At 36.7% G+C, this 18,960-nt stretch overlaps 2 protein-coding genes across 4 annotated transcripts in view; one reads left to right on the plus strand and one right to left on the minus strand.

Annotated features, from left to right (window-relative positions):
• Positions 1-4,815, plus strand: part of wdr17 (WD repeat domain 17) — a 55,695-nt gene extending 50,880 nt beyond the window's left edge. Inside the window, exons 26-29 of the mRNA XM_049481375.1 lie at positions 6-107; positions 1,161-1,259; positions 1,480-1,663; positions 3,512-4,815. Coding sequence (XP_049337332.1) covers positions 6-107; positions 1,161-1,259; positions 1,480-1,663; positions 3,512-3,631 — 505 coding nt within the window. The 3' untranslated portion in view covers positions 3,632-4,815. The remainder of the gene's footprint in view (positions 1-5; positions 108-1,160; positions 1,260-1,479; positions 1,664-3,511) is intronic.
• A 5,923-nt stretch (positions 4,816-10,738) lies between these two features.
• Positions 10,739-18,960, minus strand: part of asb5b (ankyrin repeat and SOCS box containing 5b) — a 36,812-nt gene continuing 28,590 nt past the window's right edge. For all 3 annotated transcript variants that reach the window (XM_049481406.1, XM_022667699.2, XM_049481407.1), the window contains 3 exons: positions 18,249-18,383; positions 17,959-18,150; positions 10,739-16,938 (listed from right to left, as the gene is read on the minus strand). In XM_049481406.1, the coding sequence (XP_049337363.1) occupies positions 16,811-16,938; positions 17,959-18,150; positions 18,249-18,383 (455 nt within the window). In that variant the 3' untranslated portion in view covers positions 10,739-16,810. The remainder of the gene's footprint in view (positions 16,939-17,958; positions 18,151-18,248; positions 18,384-18,960) is intronic.

Genomic DNA, 18,960 nt, shown 5'->3' on the forward strand with positions numbered 1-18,960 from the left:
TTTAGGGCTCGTAATGAGCTGCTGATTCTCTGTGGGTATATTGGAGCTTTATTGGCTATTGGGCGACAGTACTCCAGCATCGTGCCTGCGCTGTATGAGTACACAAGGTAAGGGTCACAGTATATCAGCCGGCAGCTTTTTAATTTATCTAATGTTCTGCTTTACCTTTTAGCCTTTTTTATTTATTTTATTCCCTGTCTTACATTTGGCCTTTTACCTTATTTTATTTCATTTGTTTTGTCATTTTATTTAATCTATCCTTTAATAAAATACCTTTTATTTCATTTGCATCTCTTACTTTCTTTATAACCTTGGTGTTATTTTAGTTTCTTATTTTTTTACTCCTTGTGTTTGTTATCTTTTATTATTTTAATTATTTATCTCTTTATTTTATGGCTTCACATTTTAGCCTGTTTATTTAATCTTTTATTCTGAATTATTTGATTTCTTCTTAGTTAAATCTTATATTGCTTGCATGTTTTTCTAATATGTTTACCATTTCATTTGTATTGTTTAGTTTATGAAGTAGGGGTGTGCCATATCATATCGTAAATGGTATTATACCCTAAAATATGGTGCCATATCACCCACCCCAAATTATCACATCAGGGTACTACTTTTTGCTGTTTTTATCAAAAGGGAAATTCACACTGTTCTCATTTCCCATTGTATATCTACTAGAGACAGATTATATAACTTTAATCCTGGATATATGGAGATATTTGGAGTGCATTACAGTATTAGGATTATTAGTATCATGACATTCTGGATCATTGACTTCTGTTACAAATCTGATAAAATTCTTTTTTATTATCTCAGTTAGCCATATCATATTGCATGCAATATAAAAAAAACTAAATAATTTTTCAAATTCAGTGTTTTGTCATATTGGCAAAAGTATCATAATCGTGAAAATACCATGAAATATTGTGATATTATCCCTTTAAGTTGTAAATTCTCGGCTGAATTTAAAATAAGGGTTACCCTTCATGTATTACAGAGTAAAAATAAAGGTTGATTGAATCATTGATTTAATATAAGTAGAAATATTGGAGAAATAGCACTGCATTTCTGAATTATAACCCCATATTCATTCTCTCTCTCTCTTTCTTTCTCTCTCTCTCTCTCTCGTTCTCTCTCTCTCTCTCTCTCTCTCTCAGTCAGTTGCTGAAGAGGAGGGAGGTGGCTGTTCCTCTGCAGATTGAGCAGCTGTCGGTGGAGCTGGAAGCCTGGAGAGCCTGCACACACTCGCTTAACAAGTTAGTTTCTCACACACACACACCAAAATTAATAAATTCCATAATATTACTGTATTACCTGCTACAGTGGTCCTAGTATTGATAGTCCCAATTCAATATAAAATCAAATTTAACCCCAGTTTAATGAAAATCCAAAAATCATTGTCTCAGAAAATTTGAATGCCGCTGAGTTTAAAGAAAAGTTTCATTTCTGAGTCGTAATTATTAATTTTTCCATCAGAGGAGCAGAGGAGACGCCTTACACTCCCCCGATGGAGGTGCAGAAAGCTGAGTACAGCCGGCTCCTGAGCCGAATGCGGGAGGAGCCTCTGAGGGGCCTGCAGGGGCCGGACTACGTCACAGGCTCCAGCCTGCCCAGCCACTCCGACGTACAGATCTCCTGCTTTACTGGCCTCAGGATACAGGCAAGCCACACACACACACACACACACTCTATAACGTAATAGCGTATTGCTATTTAAACAGCGCAGCTATCTTAATGTGCCCAACGATTCCATTTCAAGTTGGGAGTGTCCAAGCGTTATGAGCATCACTGCCAAGATAGCAATAAACGGTACCACTTTAAAATAAGACTACCTTTATAAAAGGTTTATAAATGGCTTACAATGAGTTTATTAATGGTTATTAATTAGGTTGTAAATGCCTTAAAAATCATTAATAATCAGTTATAACACGTAACACGTAGGAAGAGCAACAATATAGACGGCTGTGGGTTCACTATTTGGCAAACAACAGGTCATTGTTGCCCTTTCTACGTATGTGTTATAACTGATTAATAATGCTTTTAAAGGCATTTACAACCTAATTAGTAACCATTAATAAACTAATTGTAAACCATTTATAAACCCTTTATAAACATTTGACTGTTAACTTCTAGTCTAGGTTGTTTTCAGTCAGTGGTGCAGCTGTGTTCTCTGTTGCCAAGATAGCAATACTCTGAATTTATTCTGAACACACCTCATTTCCAGACCACTACACCCATCGGCGTAGATTTATTCACAAGCACTCATCCAAATGATTAGTTTTTCGTAGAGTATGTTGTCATCAGCTCGTCAACTACTGTTGGGTAATTCAATGTCAAAAGTCAATTCAAATCAAATCATCAAATCATGTTAATGTCACGTCACAGTAACAAAGGTGTACAGGTGTACAGGTGAGTGAAAATGTGAACATCACAGTAGCAGAATATAATATAATAAATACAAGTACTTCAGTGACGTTTCTCCAGCACTAAGGCTGGGTGCAGCAGCATTAGCCACTGTGATTTGCCTGTCCCCTGATTGGGTGTTGGGTGTTGGGGGGGTGGGGCTTTAGACATAACCAATATATACACCTGTGTAGGTGTGCTTGAGGGGCCTTTCTTTTGTTCTGTTGTTTGCTTTAGTTATTTTTGTTGATCCTTAAAGTTTCTTTGGCCACCTTTTTGTTTATAAAATGTCATTTTTTTTCATTCAATTGATATTTTTTGCCATTTAAACACAGTGTCCCTCATTTATTTAGAAGTATAGAGCAAGTCGTGACAAATGTGGGGGCTCGTCCGGGATTTTTTAAATGTAATTTAATTTTATTTTTTTAAGGGGGGTCTGTGACATCCCTGTCCCCTGATTGGGTGTTAAGGGGTGGGGCTATAGACCTAATCAATATACACACATGTGTAGGTGTGCTTCTTTTGTTCTTTCTTTCTTTCGTTTGTAATCAAAGCAATAGCGGTATGTAAATGCTGCCCGATGGCGCTAAACTGAGTAACCCTGAGTGTCTAGGTAACCCAGGACGCTATCAGCTAGCGGTTCGTCCTGCGTAGCTTGTTTTTTTTTTACACAACAAATCTGCAGACTACAGTCCAACAGCTAGCATTGTGTTTAGAGGCCAGTTCTGATGCTGCTGCTCCAGCCTTAGTGCTGGAGAAACTTTACTGAAAACTCACCCTTATAACGCTGTACTTCAGCGGAGAGACTTTACTGCTCCTTAACACCTGACTGGTAGAGTTTATACATAAAGTGGACTGGATTATAAGGTGCACTGACATTTTATTCATTTATTTTTTTAAATTAAAGGATTTTAAGTGCAACTTGTACTCTGAAAAATACAATATATTAATATAAAATGGTGTCTGTAAACGTAGAAAGGACACCAGAATGCCATAACGCCATTATTTAAATGTAAAAATTAATGTACAATTGATTACATGAAGCACTAATACAGTAAAAGCTTGGTTCCTCTAACGTTCCTCTAATGTTTCTACTGATTTTCAGGGTCCGGTGTTCTTCCTGGAGGACGGCAAGTCATCCATTTCCCTCAACGATGCCTTGATGTGGGCCAAGGTGAACCCTTTCTCTCCGCTGGGGACGGGGATACGCCTTAACCCCTTCTAAGCACACAATCATTTGCACACACACACTCTCTCACACACACACTCATTCTCTCACACAAAAGAGGAGTGTAAGCAGTATTCAGTCCGGTCGAAGGACAAGGACGGCAGCGGGAAATGTGGGCGGGGCTACAGGCCTCGGCTCTGTGAGAGGAAGAGGAGGCCTGCGGGGACGTGATGAGGAAGAGGAGGAGGAGGAGGACATTAACTGTGATTCAGAAGATGCTTTTTTTGTGTGTGTATCACACGGCGTGTACACACTGCTTATTTAGCTTCACCATAGATCCAGGTGCAACAGGTGCCTCCAGGCCTGGAGTGGAAGTCTGGGATTGGTGGATCTGATGTTGGAGATGTTATTTTTATTTATATTTGTATTTTTTTTAGGTTTGGTTGGGTTTTATTGGTTTGTTTCAGTTCTGGATTGTATTTATTGTAAATTTTAACACACATGGAACAGATCTGGAGTTGATTTTGGGGTTGGGTTTTTTCTGCACGTGTGCTCGCTTGCTTGCTGCTTTGGGAGGGTTTTTTTTTTGCTTTCTGTGGTTCTTAGATGATAAAATCTTATGTATTAGTTTTTTTTTATTGCTGCTTTTAGCGTTCAGCCGGCTAAGCTTTGGGTGTCTGTTCCGTGATGAGCTGTAGACGCACATTTATTTATTTATTTATTTATTTATAAATGTATTTATTTAAGAGGAACCACAAAACAAGCTTTAATAGATTAAAAGGGGAATTCCACAAGTTTTTCAAAATGTGATGAATTTTATTAAACAATTTATTTGGTCCCATTTTAGAAAAAGTGTCTCTAATAACTAGTGTGTAAGTCAAGTAGTCAAGATCACTATAGCTGAGTCTAAGTCAAGACCAAGACTTTTTAGTAGACGAGACCGAGATCAGATTAAGATTTAAAAATAGAAATTGAAATATATTAAAGTATCTTCTCTTCTAAAACTTAATCGAATTCCATTCATTTTTATTAAATTGTATTTTATTTTAATTTGCCCTCAACCAAAATAATTATAGAAAGGAACATTTTGATTCACGACTAAGGTTAGCTAACTTGTTGCTAGCTTAGTTCTCTCCCCAGTAACATTAGTGTGTTAGCTAGCTCCCCGCTAAGGTTAGCTAGCTCATCACTATGTTAGCATTGTCACGTTAGTATGGCATCACATCAATGTCAAAAGTCACGAGCGTGTTTTAGCATTTTGCGTGTGTAAATTAACTTCTCATGAGCACAATTGTGAAACTCGTAAGCAAAAAAAGCGTTGAGCTTCATTTTTCTCCTCTCGGGTGTTTATTTCCTCTCGAATTCACAGTTCTCCTCGTGCGCTATGAGAATTACCTGCAGCTGCTGTTTTTGCTCGAGCAAGTTTTTTGTGCTGGAGTTTTGAAAGGGGAGGTTTTGATAGTTTGGGGGCGGGGCCGGGGTCGCCTCTCTCAGCGAATGCTATTGGCTGATATCTCCAGGGCTTCTCCAGGGGCTCGTTCCATGGTGCTGAACCCGTGCAGACAGCGCCGGAGAGCGTGTTGTTTGAATGTTAGCATAGCCAGTTAGCTAACTCTCCTGCCGTCCTTCTGCCCCCGCCCTCCTCTGGCTGTTGTTAGTAGGCGGTCCGTCACAAACCCTGGAGATATCAGCCAATACCATTCGCTGAGGGAGGCGACCCTGGCCCCGCCCCAAACTGTCAAAACCACCCCTTTCAAAACTCAAGCGTAAAACAGTCAGTCAAGCGAAAACAGCAGCCGCAGGTAATTCATACAGCGTGCGAGGAGAACTGTGAATTCGAGAGCAAAAAAAAAACATCTGAGAGGAGAAAAATGAAGCTCGAGAGAGATAATCTGTTCAGAGCGCACAAAATCCCCTTTTTTGCGCTCGCGAGAAGTTAATTTACACACTCAAAATGGTAAAACACGCTGGACTTTTGACATTGATGTGTTAGCATCATGTTGTTAGCATCGCTACCCCACTCTCCACTGGCCTCACTCACACACTCAGTGTTTACATTTCATTATGACCTAATTTTGAAAATCAGGTGGAACCCCCCTTTAAAACAGCTGCTTCTTATTCAGGGATTTTTATTTTAGTGTTATTTAAGAGAAGGTCCGCTTCAATGTTAAAGGGTGAGCTTATATAACACTGATTTTTGGTACTATTGCTATTACTATGATTTATTGAATGTGCTTATTGTTTAATTACAATCAAACCTGGGCCCAGATTCACAAAAGCTTTGCTAGAAAAATTAAATAATTGACTAATATATTTTTAAATATGAATTTTGTTTTATTTCTTTCCTGAGAAAAGTTATAACAGAAAATTTAGTTTTTTTTTTGTTTTGTTTCATTATTTTGAGAAAGAAAAACATGTAATTATTTAGTAAACTAAAAAAAGTGTTAAATAAACCAGAATATCTTTTATATTTTAGATTCTTCAAATTAGCACCTCTTCCTTAGACAGAGACAGTTTTACACATCTCTGCTGGATTTTCTCAGTCAGTTTTATGAGGTAGAGTCACCTGGAATTCAGGCTTTCAGTTAACAGCTGTGCTGAACTCATCAAGAGTTAATTACTTGAATTTCTTGTCTCTTAATAAAGTGTTTGAGAGCATCAGTTAAAGTAAAGTAGTGAAGAGGTAGAGTTACAGGTATACAGTGAATAGTGAATATTTGAGTAATGTTCGAATCCAGATTATGAGAAGAAAGAACTACTCAACTAAGTAAAGAAAAAAACTATTTAAAGAAAACATTATAGATGATAAAACTGGCACTCATCAGGACCATCACAGGAAAGGAAGAGCAAGAGTTTCCTCTGTTGTACAGGATAAGATCATCAGAGTTACCAGCCTCTAAATGCACCTAAATTATTTACAGTATTTAGGTTTGTTTAACACTGTTTTTAAGTTTCTACATTATTCCTTATGTGTTCCTTCATAGTCTGATAGATCACTTCACTATTCATTTACTATGTAGGAAAAAAAATCTTTTGTGAATCCGGCCACTGTATCATACAATCCATGAGAACTTGGGCAATATGTTAAGATGACGCTGTAACTCAGCGAAGGAGCTCAGAAGTGAGAAACAGAGACACTTCTCGTATGGAGGGAATCTTTGGTTCTGCTGATAGTCAGGTGTCTAGAGCGTGTGCCTTAAACTAGGAGATAAAACGACGACACTGAACTACAGTTACTGTATTATAGTGCGGTGTGAAACATTAGAGGCATGAATATCAGACGTTAGAGTCAAAACTTCAAGTGTAGCCAACTACAGAACCATCTCTCACCATCTATCTGCTGTCCTGTGTGAGTTTAAAACAACTCTAAAACTCTTACACTCCTACAATACTAGATTACAAGAAATAGTTAAAGTTAGGACAGTATGGAAAATTCAAGTGTTTGTAGATAATGTGTGATTGCAGACAGTATGAACCCAAGAGATTCACTTAAAATTTGCTAAATGTTATTTTTATCTGGTTAAAAATTACAGGTTTTACAGGTAAGAGTATAGCTTACAATTAGGCAATACTGATGGTAAGCAGGAATATTAAATAATGGCAATACTGTCAACATTAACGTGTTAACGCACTTTTAATTTGTAATAATTAATGCGTTATTATTTTGTTAATTCAAGTTCATTTCAACAGCAAGTTTGACCCCAATCTCGCTGTAATCAGACCCAGATAGTCAGCTTTGGGGCAGGAGAAACACAAAGCACATGGAGCAGACAGTGCATTCGGACTCACTCTGGTGATGTTCTACTTACTTATTTAATGGTTATAGAAAGGTAAAAAGTCTGATCTATAGCGCAACGGTCAATTGCGGATCACGTAGCCGGATGTAGGGCGTGTCGGTGAGTCTTTGGTATCTTGAGGGCGCAAAAAACATGCCTTGCACGGCTCAAAAACAAGAAAAAGACCGATTTGGCCTTCCATCCACATGAAAACTCTCACATTACGTAACCTATTACAGTGTCCATGCATTTTTCAACAAGACAATGCAAAACCATATGCTGCACACATCACATTACAAACGCCTGGCTAAAGAGAAAGAGGCTGTGGCTGCAGTATAAAATACCCTGCCCCAATATAAAAAAAATCATTTCCACCTTAAAACGTGTTTGCAGGAAGAATAGGACAAAATAACCTGAAACACAAAATGAGATATCTTGAGCGTCTGCCCCTTAGAATGTCTCTGCATGGCCCTGTTGGGTTCATACTGTCTGCAGTCAAAAAGAAGTCAAAATAAATTTGAGAAACACTGCACAAATGTTTTATTTGCGTTTTCAATACTGTCCTAACTTTTCATGATGTAGGGTTGTATACAGAAAGGTGCTTTAAAGCGTTCTTTGAGTGATGCCATAGCAGAACTTATTTTGGTTCTATAGATAACTGTGGAGAATCTTTTAATATCTAAAGAACCGTTTAGTTTAAAGGTTCTTCATTGCAAATAAAAGAGTTTCCTTAAAGATCCTCAAAGAACCATGCAAGTAACGTAGATTTGGGAGTGTCGACAAACATTTCCGTGTTAATGCATAAACCTACACAATTAATCTAAAAACTTAAAACTTGATTTTTAACACAAATTGATTGTAATTGTTCATCACAATTTTAGCAATCTCTTGGCAAACTGTAAGTCGTGCACTACGCAGCTTTAAGGATTTAGTGTGGGTGTGTCATTGCTATCGTAACAGCGGGAAAAGTACATCTTGCATCGGCTCAAAACACACAAAGGGAATGTACTTTTAATTCTCTTAATTAATCATGGGTGTCTTTTGGCCGTTAGGTGCCCTCTGACTTTGGCGGATTGCTATTTTAACAGCCCGGCTACCTGAACATGTCCAACTAATTCACTGCCAAGATAGCAATGGACTGTTGATGTCTGTCTAGGTTGTATTCAGTCAGTGGTGCAACTATGTTTTCTGTTGCTAAGATAAAGATAGCGATCCACCAGAAATGTACCTGAACACACCTGATTTCCAGACCACCATCAGTGTAGATATATTCATTTACTTTTACATTTGCAGCATTTTAGCTGACACTTTTATCCAAAGTGACTTGAAGAGGTTATTCCTATTACAGAAATAGACCAATGTAGTGTTAGGAGTCTTACCCATGGACTCTTATTGGTGAAGCACAGCATACAGTCACTCAGACAGGGAATTGAACCCCAGTCTCCCACATAATCTGTTAAGTTTACTAGCAGCTAGTGGTGTTATCCACTGCGCCACACCAAGATAGTGCCCCGAATATCATTAAATTATGAAAATAAGAACATTCCGGAAACTTTTTACAATCTGGAACGTTGTATTTCCTTAAAAAGAATAGTTAATCCTAGAAAACCAAATGACAACCAAAAATGATCCACTCTTAAAACATTTTAGGAACGTTTCCCATATGTTCTAGTAACAAGAAATTGTTATCTACGTTCTATGATGTCACTCAAAGAACGATTTAAATCACCTTTTTTTTAACAGTTTTTAACAGTGTACTGTTGGTTTGCTGCCGGTAAATCTTAAAAAAAAAAAATAGTGATCCGAGACTATTTTCATGGAAATGCACTGTGAACTGTATTTATGTATGTATTTATTTGTTTGATTGATTAATTGATTGTATATGTATATATTTGTTTTAGTCTGTGATTGAACTCCACAGCTGAACAGGGTGTAGCCTACATCGTCCATCGCTCATAGACAGCAGTAGGGCAGAGGATATAAAACCATGTGACTCATTTGATCCACCTGATGATTTTTTATAAAGCTGTAATCTGTGAAATGTAAGACAGGGAATGAATGTGGAGGAGAAACAGCGACGTGTGAGACTGAGCTGCAGGAGGAGACAGAGGGGACGAGACGAGGCAGCCGCCGCTGGTTTGTGATCATAAGTTGATGATTCTTATTAAAATGATTAAGTCTAGTATACAGATGCCTCCGATTCTTCTTTTCTCGCTTCTGATTGGCTGATGAGTGGTTGGGTTCATTAAAGACCTTCAATGATTTTTTGTCAATTAATCTTATCAATTATTTTTATTTTATTAGTCAATTAATGTAACACCTAATTTATTGATTTTTCTAAATAGTTTTTGTGTGCATACGTAAAATCTAATCCATGGAAACGAGATAATAATCTGTGGTAATTAACGAGACAATTAAGGAGTGGAAACAAAATCCTAATCCATGGAAACGAGATAATTAAGGAGTATAAACGAGATCCTAATCCGTGGAAACAAGATAATTAAGGAGTATAAATGAGATCCTAATCCGTGGAAACGAGATCCTAATCTGGATCTGTGCTTGATTAAAATGATTTTACCATACTAATGAAAAATATATATATTTTTATAAATTTTTCAGTATTTTCTTCTCTTAGGGCTTTTCTAGGTTTGCACCAAGCTTGGTATCTTTGTTACATTGCACTAGTGCATCTCAAAAAATGTAAGAATATCATTGAAAAGTTTTAATTTTTATTTCAGTAATTTGGTTTAAAATATGAATCTCATATATTATATAGATGTATTAAACACAGAGTGATCTATTTTACGTGTTTATTTCTTTGGCTTACGGCAAATGAAAACCCAAAAATCAGTGTTTCAGAAAATTAGAACATAATATAAGACCAATTGGTACTTTGGGCAGTGTGCCAAGTCCTGCTGGAAAATGAAATCTGCGTCTCAATGAAAGTTGATATAACAAACAGATTTATTTTGTTTTTGCCTTTTTGTCTCACGGTTATTTTTCAGATTATCAAACAAACTGTAATATCAGACAAAGATAACCTGAGTAATAATAAAAAGCACTTTCTAAATTATAATTTTATTTATTATAGGAAAAAAGAATATCCAGACCAATCTACTCCTGTGTGAAAAACACGTATTTTACAAAGGGCTAGATTGGTTTGGATAGTTTTTTCCCCTTAAATCAATTATATTTTATGTAAATTATATATTTACTCAGGTTATATTTGTCTGATACTGAAATTAGTGTGATTATCTGAAAAAGGTTAGTATAGCAAAAGCCACATATTGATACTGTATCACAAACAAAAACAATACAATATATTAGAATATTGATATATTATCCCACCTCCTAGTCCCTCTGGGTGAAAGAAAAAGAAGACATTGGATGAAATTGTTCAATAAATCATTTCTTTATTTCCATAGAGATTTAATATTTTTATCATGCTCTGTTTTTGAAAAATACTGTACAGGTGTGAATATTCTACACTAGTTCTGAAGGATGTGATTGAACCACATGTGATCTGAAAGAGAGACAGAGAGAGAGAGAGAGAGAGAGAGAGAGAAGGAGAGAGCAGAGGAAACAGTGCAGGGTGTGAAAAGTGTTTTATGTGTGTGTGTTATGTACTTCCCTTCACATTAAGGAAATGTTTAATAATTAAATGTACCTAATTTCCCATTTTTTCCCAGATCTACACAATTTTTACAGCCAGGACGTGCCAGTGATCCACAATTTATCCTTACCCAGCTAACAGAGAATGTTACAAGAAAGTTTAGCAAAGTTTTTAAAAGTTTTTAAGGTGTGGGAATGAGAACCTAATCCATGGAAACGAGATAATTAAGGAGTGGAAACGAGGTTTTTAATCCGTGGAAACGAGATAGTTAAAAAGTGGAAACGAGATTCTAATCCGTGGAAACAAGATAATTAAGGAGTGGAAATGAGATCTTAATCTGTGCAAGCGAGATAATTAAGAAGTGTAAACGAGATCCTAATCCATGGAAACAAGATAATTAAAGAGTGTTAATTGTGGTCACACATTAGGATCTTGTTCCCATGCCTTAATAAGTTGTGTCCATGGATTAGGATCTCATTCCCACGCCTTAATAAGTCGTGGCCATGCATTATTACCTTAGTGGCTCCGTAAACATTAAGTATAATGTTTAGAAAACATTCAACTAACCAACAATTGTGGGTTTACATCACTTCTGATGAACGCACTCAGCTCCTGTAAGTTACACCAATTGCTGACACAGATGTGCAAATGCACACACACACACACACACACACACACACACAGAGAGAGAGAGAGTGTCCTTGTGCATACTAGTCCCTGTAAAGATGTACAGCCTCACTTAATATAATCTAACATAATCTAACATAATCAACATAATCTAATTGGTGTAATGGAAAGTGCTGCACCCCAGACTGCCAGCAGGGGGCTGGTAGGTGTAGGAGGCAAATGGCAGAGTTGGGTTTTCCACTCCAACTCCCAGAATCCCCGGTGGTGATTAACACCAACCAGCCGCACCTGTGCAGCACTCTATATAAACCCCCAGTCAAACTCACACTTTAGTGATGGGCAGATGAAGCCTCATTGGGTGTATGGCACATTTCCCAAACTGTATCGACACTGTGTTGAAACTGTGTTGCTGTATCACTTAATGGCGACATCTGCTGGACTAAGAAAGTCATTGCAAGCAACTGTGCGAAGAAATGCATCGGTCACGTGGTTTTCCTTAAAATGATACGCGGCCCGACACAGGGGATCGCCTTGTTTGCTCGGTGCATGCGCTGAAGTTTCAGTGTCGTCAGACCCATGGCTACCAAACGACACAGGAAGTGTATCGGTCACGTGGTTTTCCTTAACTTGATACGCGCACCGACACGGGGTTTCGCCTTGACAGCTGGGCGCATGTGTCGAGGTTTCAGGGTCGTCAGACCCATCACTACCACACTTCTCTGTTGCAGGTTTGTAGAGGGATGACTGATAACAGAAAGGATAAGAAAAGAGAGCAAGACAACAAGAAAGAAAGGAAATAAGATAGAAAGAAGATAAAATAAGAGAAGAGAACAGATTGAAAAAACAATATAGAGAGGAGAGAACAGAGGAAATAGAGAAAAAAAAAAACTATGGAGAGAAACAAAAACAAGAAAGAGTAAAGAAAAAAAGTCATAAAAGAAACCAAAGGAGAAAGCATCTATATAACTTATATTCAGATTTAAAACAAAGTGTAGCTGAAAGCTGTATTTTGTTTGTAAAAGCCAAGAGTGGTATTTTCTTTGTTCAGTTTCCCGCCTTTTTTTCTGCACCTCTTTTGAGGTGTTTGTTTTTCCACCTATTCTCCTCTCTCGTCTCTGTGGAGTATCAATTGATTTGCATAAGCAGACTTTTCATACATACTATCACCATTACACAACTATTAAAAGCAGTGACAAAATAAAAATACACTTATTTAAGTAGATCCATATAAGTAAATAATTAAATTAATTAACTACTGTGAACTACTGAAAGACGCTTGCTGATCCATCGCTGCCTGATCGCCGACAATTTGCAGATGCCCTGCACATATTTGACATGCTAGGTATCTGACCTAGTCGGCAACTAGGAGTCAGGAGCAGCAGCTACATACTGCCACTTAAGTCACAGAGAAAGAGAGAACCACCCCCTGCATTTATGGAGTCTGACCACTTTCTGCCCCCTGTTATATCAGTAAATCACTGTTAAACTCTAGAGGGAGTCCGTGAGTAAATCATCTATAAATGAGGTGAACGGAGCTAAAAGCTAAAATTTTTTAATTAAAAATAATAATGAACTACTTGATCTGAGTATTTCTTTCATTTTAAGTAGAATAAAGTAATGTATTTTACTAAAACCAGCAAAGAAAGCATGTCTATATATTTCATTTTATCTACAGAAAACAGGTTTTACACTGTAAAGCTGATTGGTTGGCGAGCTGAACCTGGAGATACAGGTAAAAGAGTGTGTTTAAAAGACTTATAGCTGGAGATAAAACGATAAAAAAAATGATTTCTGCGATGCTGATACATTTCATATAGTTCTGTGTTGAGGAAATAAGTACATATTTCAGTATAAAACTGATCAGACATTTATAAACTCTGATTTTACTCAGTTGCTTCATATGTTGGACTCACTTTAAGTGCGTATTCTCCTCTATATAGATTCTTAAGCGTGGCATTGCTAGTTCAGGTGTTTTATCGTGATAAACGAGTTTCTTGAATGCAGCAGATGAGCCGGCAATTTCCCACAGTGAGAAATAGTGTAATTTGTGACCGCCAGCCCTGTAATAATGGTCTTAACAACTGAAGGACTCTTTAATTACATAACAACCAGTCGTGTAGTGTGAACCTGGCACAAGCCACTATGCCACCCAATGCCATGTTTGTTTATCTGCTCTAAAGAGTGCTATTCTATTTGCAATAATTTACATGTACAAGACAAGCTATGTGTGCATTTGCACATCTGTGTCAGCAATGGGTGCAACGTAAAGTAGTAAAAGGCATTCAATAAATTACTTATTTATTGAATTAGCCATGAATATCTGCCAATAAAATAAGACACTACTTTCTGTAGTTAAAATAATGTTATGCCCTGAACACATCCTGGCTGATTGATTACAGTAAAACAGGAAATTGGACATTTAATTTATCAGCCAAACCAGTTTAAATAATAAACAGTGTGAACACAAGCCCAAAAATGTTTATATGTTCTGACACTTCTGATAATGTCTATTTAAGGTAGCATAGTAAAAAATATTGTTATTTAATGGGTCCATCTGATTAAAATGCTTCATAGAAATCAGCTTTTCATTAAAGGACAATAAAGGTAAAAACAGCACTTTATCACTGTTGGAACAAAACCTTGAATCTCCATATTTTGTATTTTTACAGTAAAGCAAAAGCTGTTATCAGTTCAGTTATCAGTTCATACATCACTTCCTGTGTGCTACATTTTTAAATGTCTACCAAGAAGTTCGTAAAATGTAGAGATTTCCCTTTTTAAACATAATTTAAGTAATTTAACTATAAAGTTTCTTACAGTAAAAACAGTGTCTCTAAAGGTTACAGTGAGTGCAATAATTCAAAAGAGAACAATGGCAACATAAGGAATTTTCTGAAATCAAAGGGAAAACGGGAAAAATAGATGTTTTTTTTTTTTAATTGAAACCATATAAAATGATCAAAATCAGCACTAAAATTGGTTCTGCCACTGAAAATAACCCTGTTTTAGTACTAGTAGGTCTTGTTTTGTTAAGTCAGTAACCCTTTCCTTTCATTGTGACGTTTTAATATAATTTAATGTCCTCAAAAATCTGCGTGAACATTGTGAAAAAATTCAACAAAACCCTTGAAAGGAAGGGGAATTTATAGGTTTAGTAAAGGAAATTGTTCTACAATGGCAGGCCAAAAGTCATGAAAGGTTTTATGATTTATTAAGTGTAACTTCAGGGCATGGCTTGAAAATGCCCGAACTTGTATACGTTGTGAGGTGTTATCTTGTAAGTGATGCTGAATACTAGCCAGAGTGCCACATGTGTACTGGGGATATGCGATAGAAGATTAACATTACCACCCACAGTGGACAGTGCAGTGCAGTAGGTGGTAATGATAATTACCAGTGATGTCTCTAAAAGGTTTTATTTTATGGAAATATGAGGTTTTGATTCAACAGAAGTGCTAATTTTAGGTGGTTTCTGTAATTTAGAATGTCTCAAAGTGAGTACACCCTTCATATTTTTGTAGATATTTATTTTTTTATACCTTTGACCATTCGTTTGAGGATGGTCAATGTAAAGTAGTCAGTGTACAAAGCTTGTTTAACTCAACATTGTCTCAAAACAGACCATCAGAACTACTGAAAAACTACAACAACTGAACAACTACTACATCAACTACTACAACCGAACAACAGGACTATTAATTGAGATTAAGTAGGGGTGTGACAAGATCTCGCGAGATTAAACGTGACGATATTTCTCGTCAAGCTTTAACCTGTCTCGCGGGAAAAAAAAAATAGTTCAGTGTGGAGTTTTTAAGCGGGATCTGGCAACACATCAGGAGTGCAACTACTTTTTGTTTGTGGTGTATTGCAAACGTAGTATCAGCGCCCCCGTGGGGGGAGGGGGGGGAGATACGTTCTGTTATTACTAGCCCACTGTGCTCTGCAAAACCAGCAAGCTGATTGGCTGTTTCTCCTGAGAGAAAATTTATTTGGGGCTTTCATTTGGCGCCCCCTGTAGTGCAGCGCCCTGTGCGTCGCTTAGGCTGCATACCCCCTTTTTAAGTTGTATGTCTGGCTGCATTTTGGCTCCAGTGGAAACAATAAACGGTAACAGAGTGACCAACAAGACACAAACCGTATATAAATACTGTAAGTAAATCCTACACGTGACTGTTTCATAGACAGCTGTACTAATCTCTTAGCTCTGTACTGTATTTAAAAACATGTTCTGTCTCTGTTTCACTTCAAGCATAGTCTTAATATGACTGGTTATGGTTCTGCATAGTTAAATTACAAGAGATTTAGGAGAAAAACCACAAACCATAGGGTTAATATGACTGGTTATGGTTTGCACTTATTGTTTGCACTATAAAAGACCTAGAAAAGTTTAATTTTTTTTTATTCTTATTCTTATTTTTATTTCTTATAAAATCAATATTTGCGTTATATGATTTTGTCAAATAAAACTCTAGTTTTCAAGCCATTTTTCATTTTTGAGGTTTTCTTTAAAATTTTATTTTTAAATCTCGTCTCGTCTCATTCTCGTGAACCCAGTATCGTGTCTCGTCTCGTCTCGTGATATTAGTGTCTCGTCACACCCCTAAGATTTAAGAGCTGATTTGGAGTGTAAATTGAATGTAATTTGAATTTAACTTGCATAACTTGCATAGTAGACATAAACAGTATATCATTTTAAGGGTATGTTAATTTAAATAATGAGAGACTATCAAAAAAAAAAATCCAGAAAATAATATTGTATAAATTACATACATTTATTTGCATTTATTCAGCTACCTTTGCAAGAACATCAGTCATCTTAGAGGTGTGTTTGGGGTCGTTAATATGTTGGATGGTCTGTTTTGAGACATATTTGAGTTATTTTGAGACAATTTACAGCAAATTTACACTGTTAAACAAGCTGTACACTGACTACATTACATTATATTAAAGTGTCATATCTTTAGAGTTGTCCTATGCAAAGATTAATTCAAATATTAACAAAACTGGGAGGGGTGTACACACTTTTGTGACATACACTAAGGTTAAGTATTTGTTAAACTCCATACAGTATTTAAGAAAGAACTACAGGTGATGGAAAGTGGGTGTTATGTGTTTGAGGTTATAAAGGAAAATTGAATAAATGCACTTGAGAGAAGAGAAGAAAGTAAAAGAGAGTAAAGAGTAAAGAAGGAGAGAGATGGAAGGAGGGAAGGTGGAGGTCTATCTGTACTGCAGGAATCTGTGGAGCAGGCTGGGCAGTCTGAGCTGGGGGATGAGGTGGAGTCGGGTCCGGCCCAAATATTCTCTAATACTCAACCTGCACAGCTGACTCAGAGCGGCCGGCGTCGCTGCGGACACAGGAAAGAGTAAATAACGGGTTTATTATATACAATATCTGAGAATAAACTCCATTAACCACTCTACAACAGAACAACTCAACTCTTAACTGATTAAAAGCTTCAAAAAATATTAAAAATTTGAATATAAAAGTAACTTTTTGCATAGTAAACTAAATACAGTGAAGGAAATAAGTATTTGATCCCTTGCTGATTTTGTAAATTTGTCCACTGACAAATACATTAATTTTTAGGGTATGTTTTATAAATTATATACATTTATTTGCATTTTGCAAAGAGAAACACAGTCTGGAAAAAATGTAAAACTTCTGGAATATAATCAACAGTAAGACAGACGATAACAAGCCATTAAACTAAGCTTGCACCAGGAGTAAAGCAGCATAAAGTTATCCAAAAGCAGTGTGTAAGACTGGTGGAGGAGATCACGATGCCAAGATGCATGAAAAAAACTTGGATTAAAAACAGGGTTATTCCAACAAATATTGGTCATTTCTGAACTCTTAAAACTCTGCATCTTTTTTTGTTATTTATGTCATTTCTCATTTTCTGCTAATAAATGCTCTAAATGACAATATTTTTATTTGGAATTTGGGAGAAATGTTGTCTGTAGTTTATAGAATAAAACAACGATGTTCATTTTACTCAAATATAAACCTATAAATAGCAAAATCAGAGAAACCTTAACAGACCAAAAAAAAGTACAAGAACCGAAAAAAGGAAACACAGGACTATAAACACAGACACTGGGAACACCTGGGGACAGGTAACGAGAGGGTGGGGCTACAGATAAAAAACACAGGTGAAAAAAATTCAATCATGACATTATTTTTGATATTCTATCTCTCATTGACTTAAAATTAACCTACTCTTAAAATTATAGACTGTCTCAGTGGGCAAGCTTACAAAATCAGCAAGGAATCAAAAAATTATATTTCCTTCACTGTAAATAATTACATAATTGTCTAAATTAATTTTTTACATTTCCCTGGTAAATATATTGCTGTGTTTTACCTTCATACAGCAGAAGCATGCTCTCTGCCTTGCTGCTAGGGGGCGCTGTCTCCACCGGTTTCTGCAGCTCCAGGTTGCGGGAGTTTATATTAGCGCCGAATTCCAGCAGCGCCCGTATGATCTCTGGGCAGTCTTTCTGCGCAGCCGCATGGAGGGGCGTGTCCAGGAACCGCCCTTTCTGCACATTAGCACCTGAAATTTGTGATAAAAACAGGAAATTAATCAGATAATTAGTCAGATATGTTAGATATTGATAGTGTTGTTTTTTTTGTGATCTTATCTCAGCTCACCTCCATCTAGAAGTTTCCGTGTGCACTGTAGCTCTCGTGAGCTGCAGGCGATGTATAGAGGAGTTCCCAGGTGCGGGATATCATAATCCACGTCTGCTCCCCACGCGATCAGAGCTTCCACACACGCCGTCCTTCCTGAGAAACAGCAACGGTCAGGCTTTAAACAGTCTTATGAAGTAGTTCAAGGTGCAATGTGATGCTCATTGCTATCTTACACCCCGCCAAAAGTCATTTTCACAATTCTTCAACCTGCATTGTTTAAACAGCAACAGTGCTTGTGAATATACAGTATCTACGCTGATGGGCGTGGTGATCTGGAAGTGAGGTGTGTTCAGGTATATATCTGGTGTATTGCTATCTTGGCAATAGAAAACACAGGTGTATGGAGTAAATTTTGTACACAAAAAAATAAAATCCGCAATCAAAATATGAAAAGTCAAAAGGAAAAATTGTATGTTGAAAAATCAAAATAGAAAAAATATATAGCAAATATAAATGTTTAAATATACTTGGTTACTTTATTATCCTTTGCAGTTATTGACTGAAGCAGAAGCAAAAGTCTTTAGCAGAAAAATCCACAGAAATCCACAGAAAATTCACAAAAACTTAAAAGAAACTTAAAGACTGGCAAAATCAAAGCGGAAATAATTGTCAAATACCTGCAAAGGTCAATAAAGTAACCAAGTATATTTAAACATATATATTTGCTATA

This window comes from Astyanax mexicanus, chromosome 7 (genome assembly GCF_023375975.1).
Source record: "Astyanax mexicanus isolate ESR-SI-001 chromosome 7, AstMex3_surface, whole genome shotgun sequence".
Lineage (NCBI taxonomy): Eukaryota > Metazoa > Chordata > Actinopteri > Characiformes > Acestrorhamphidae > Astyanax > Astyanax mexicanus.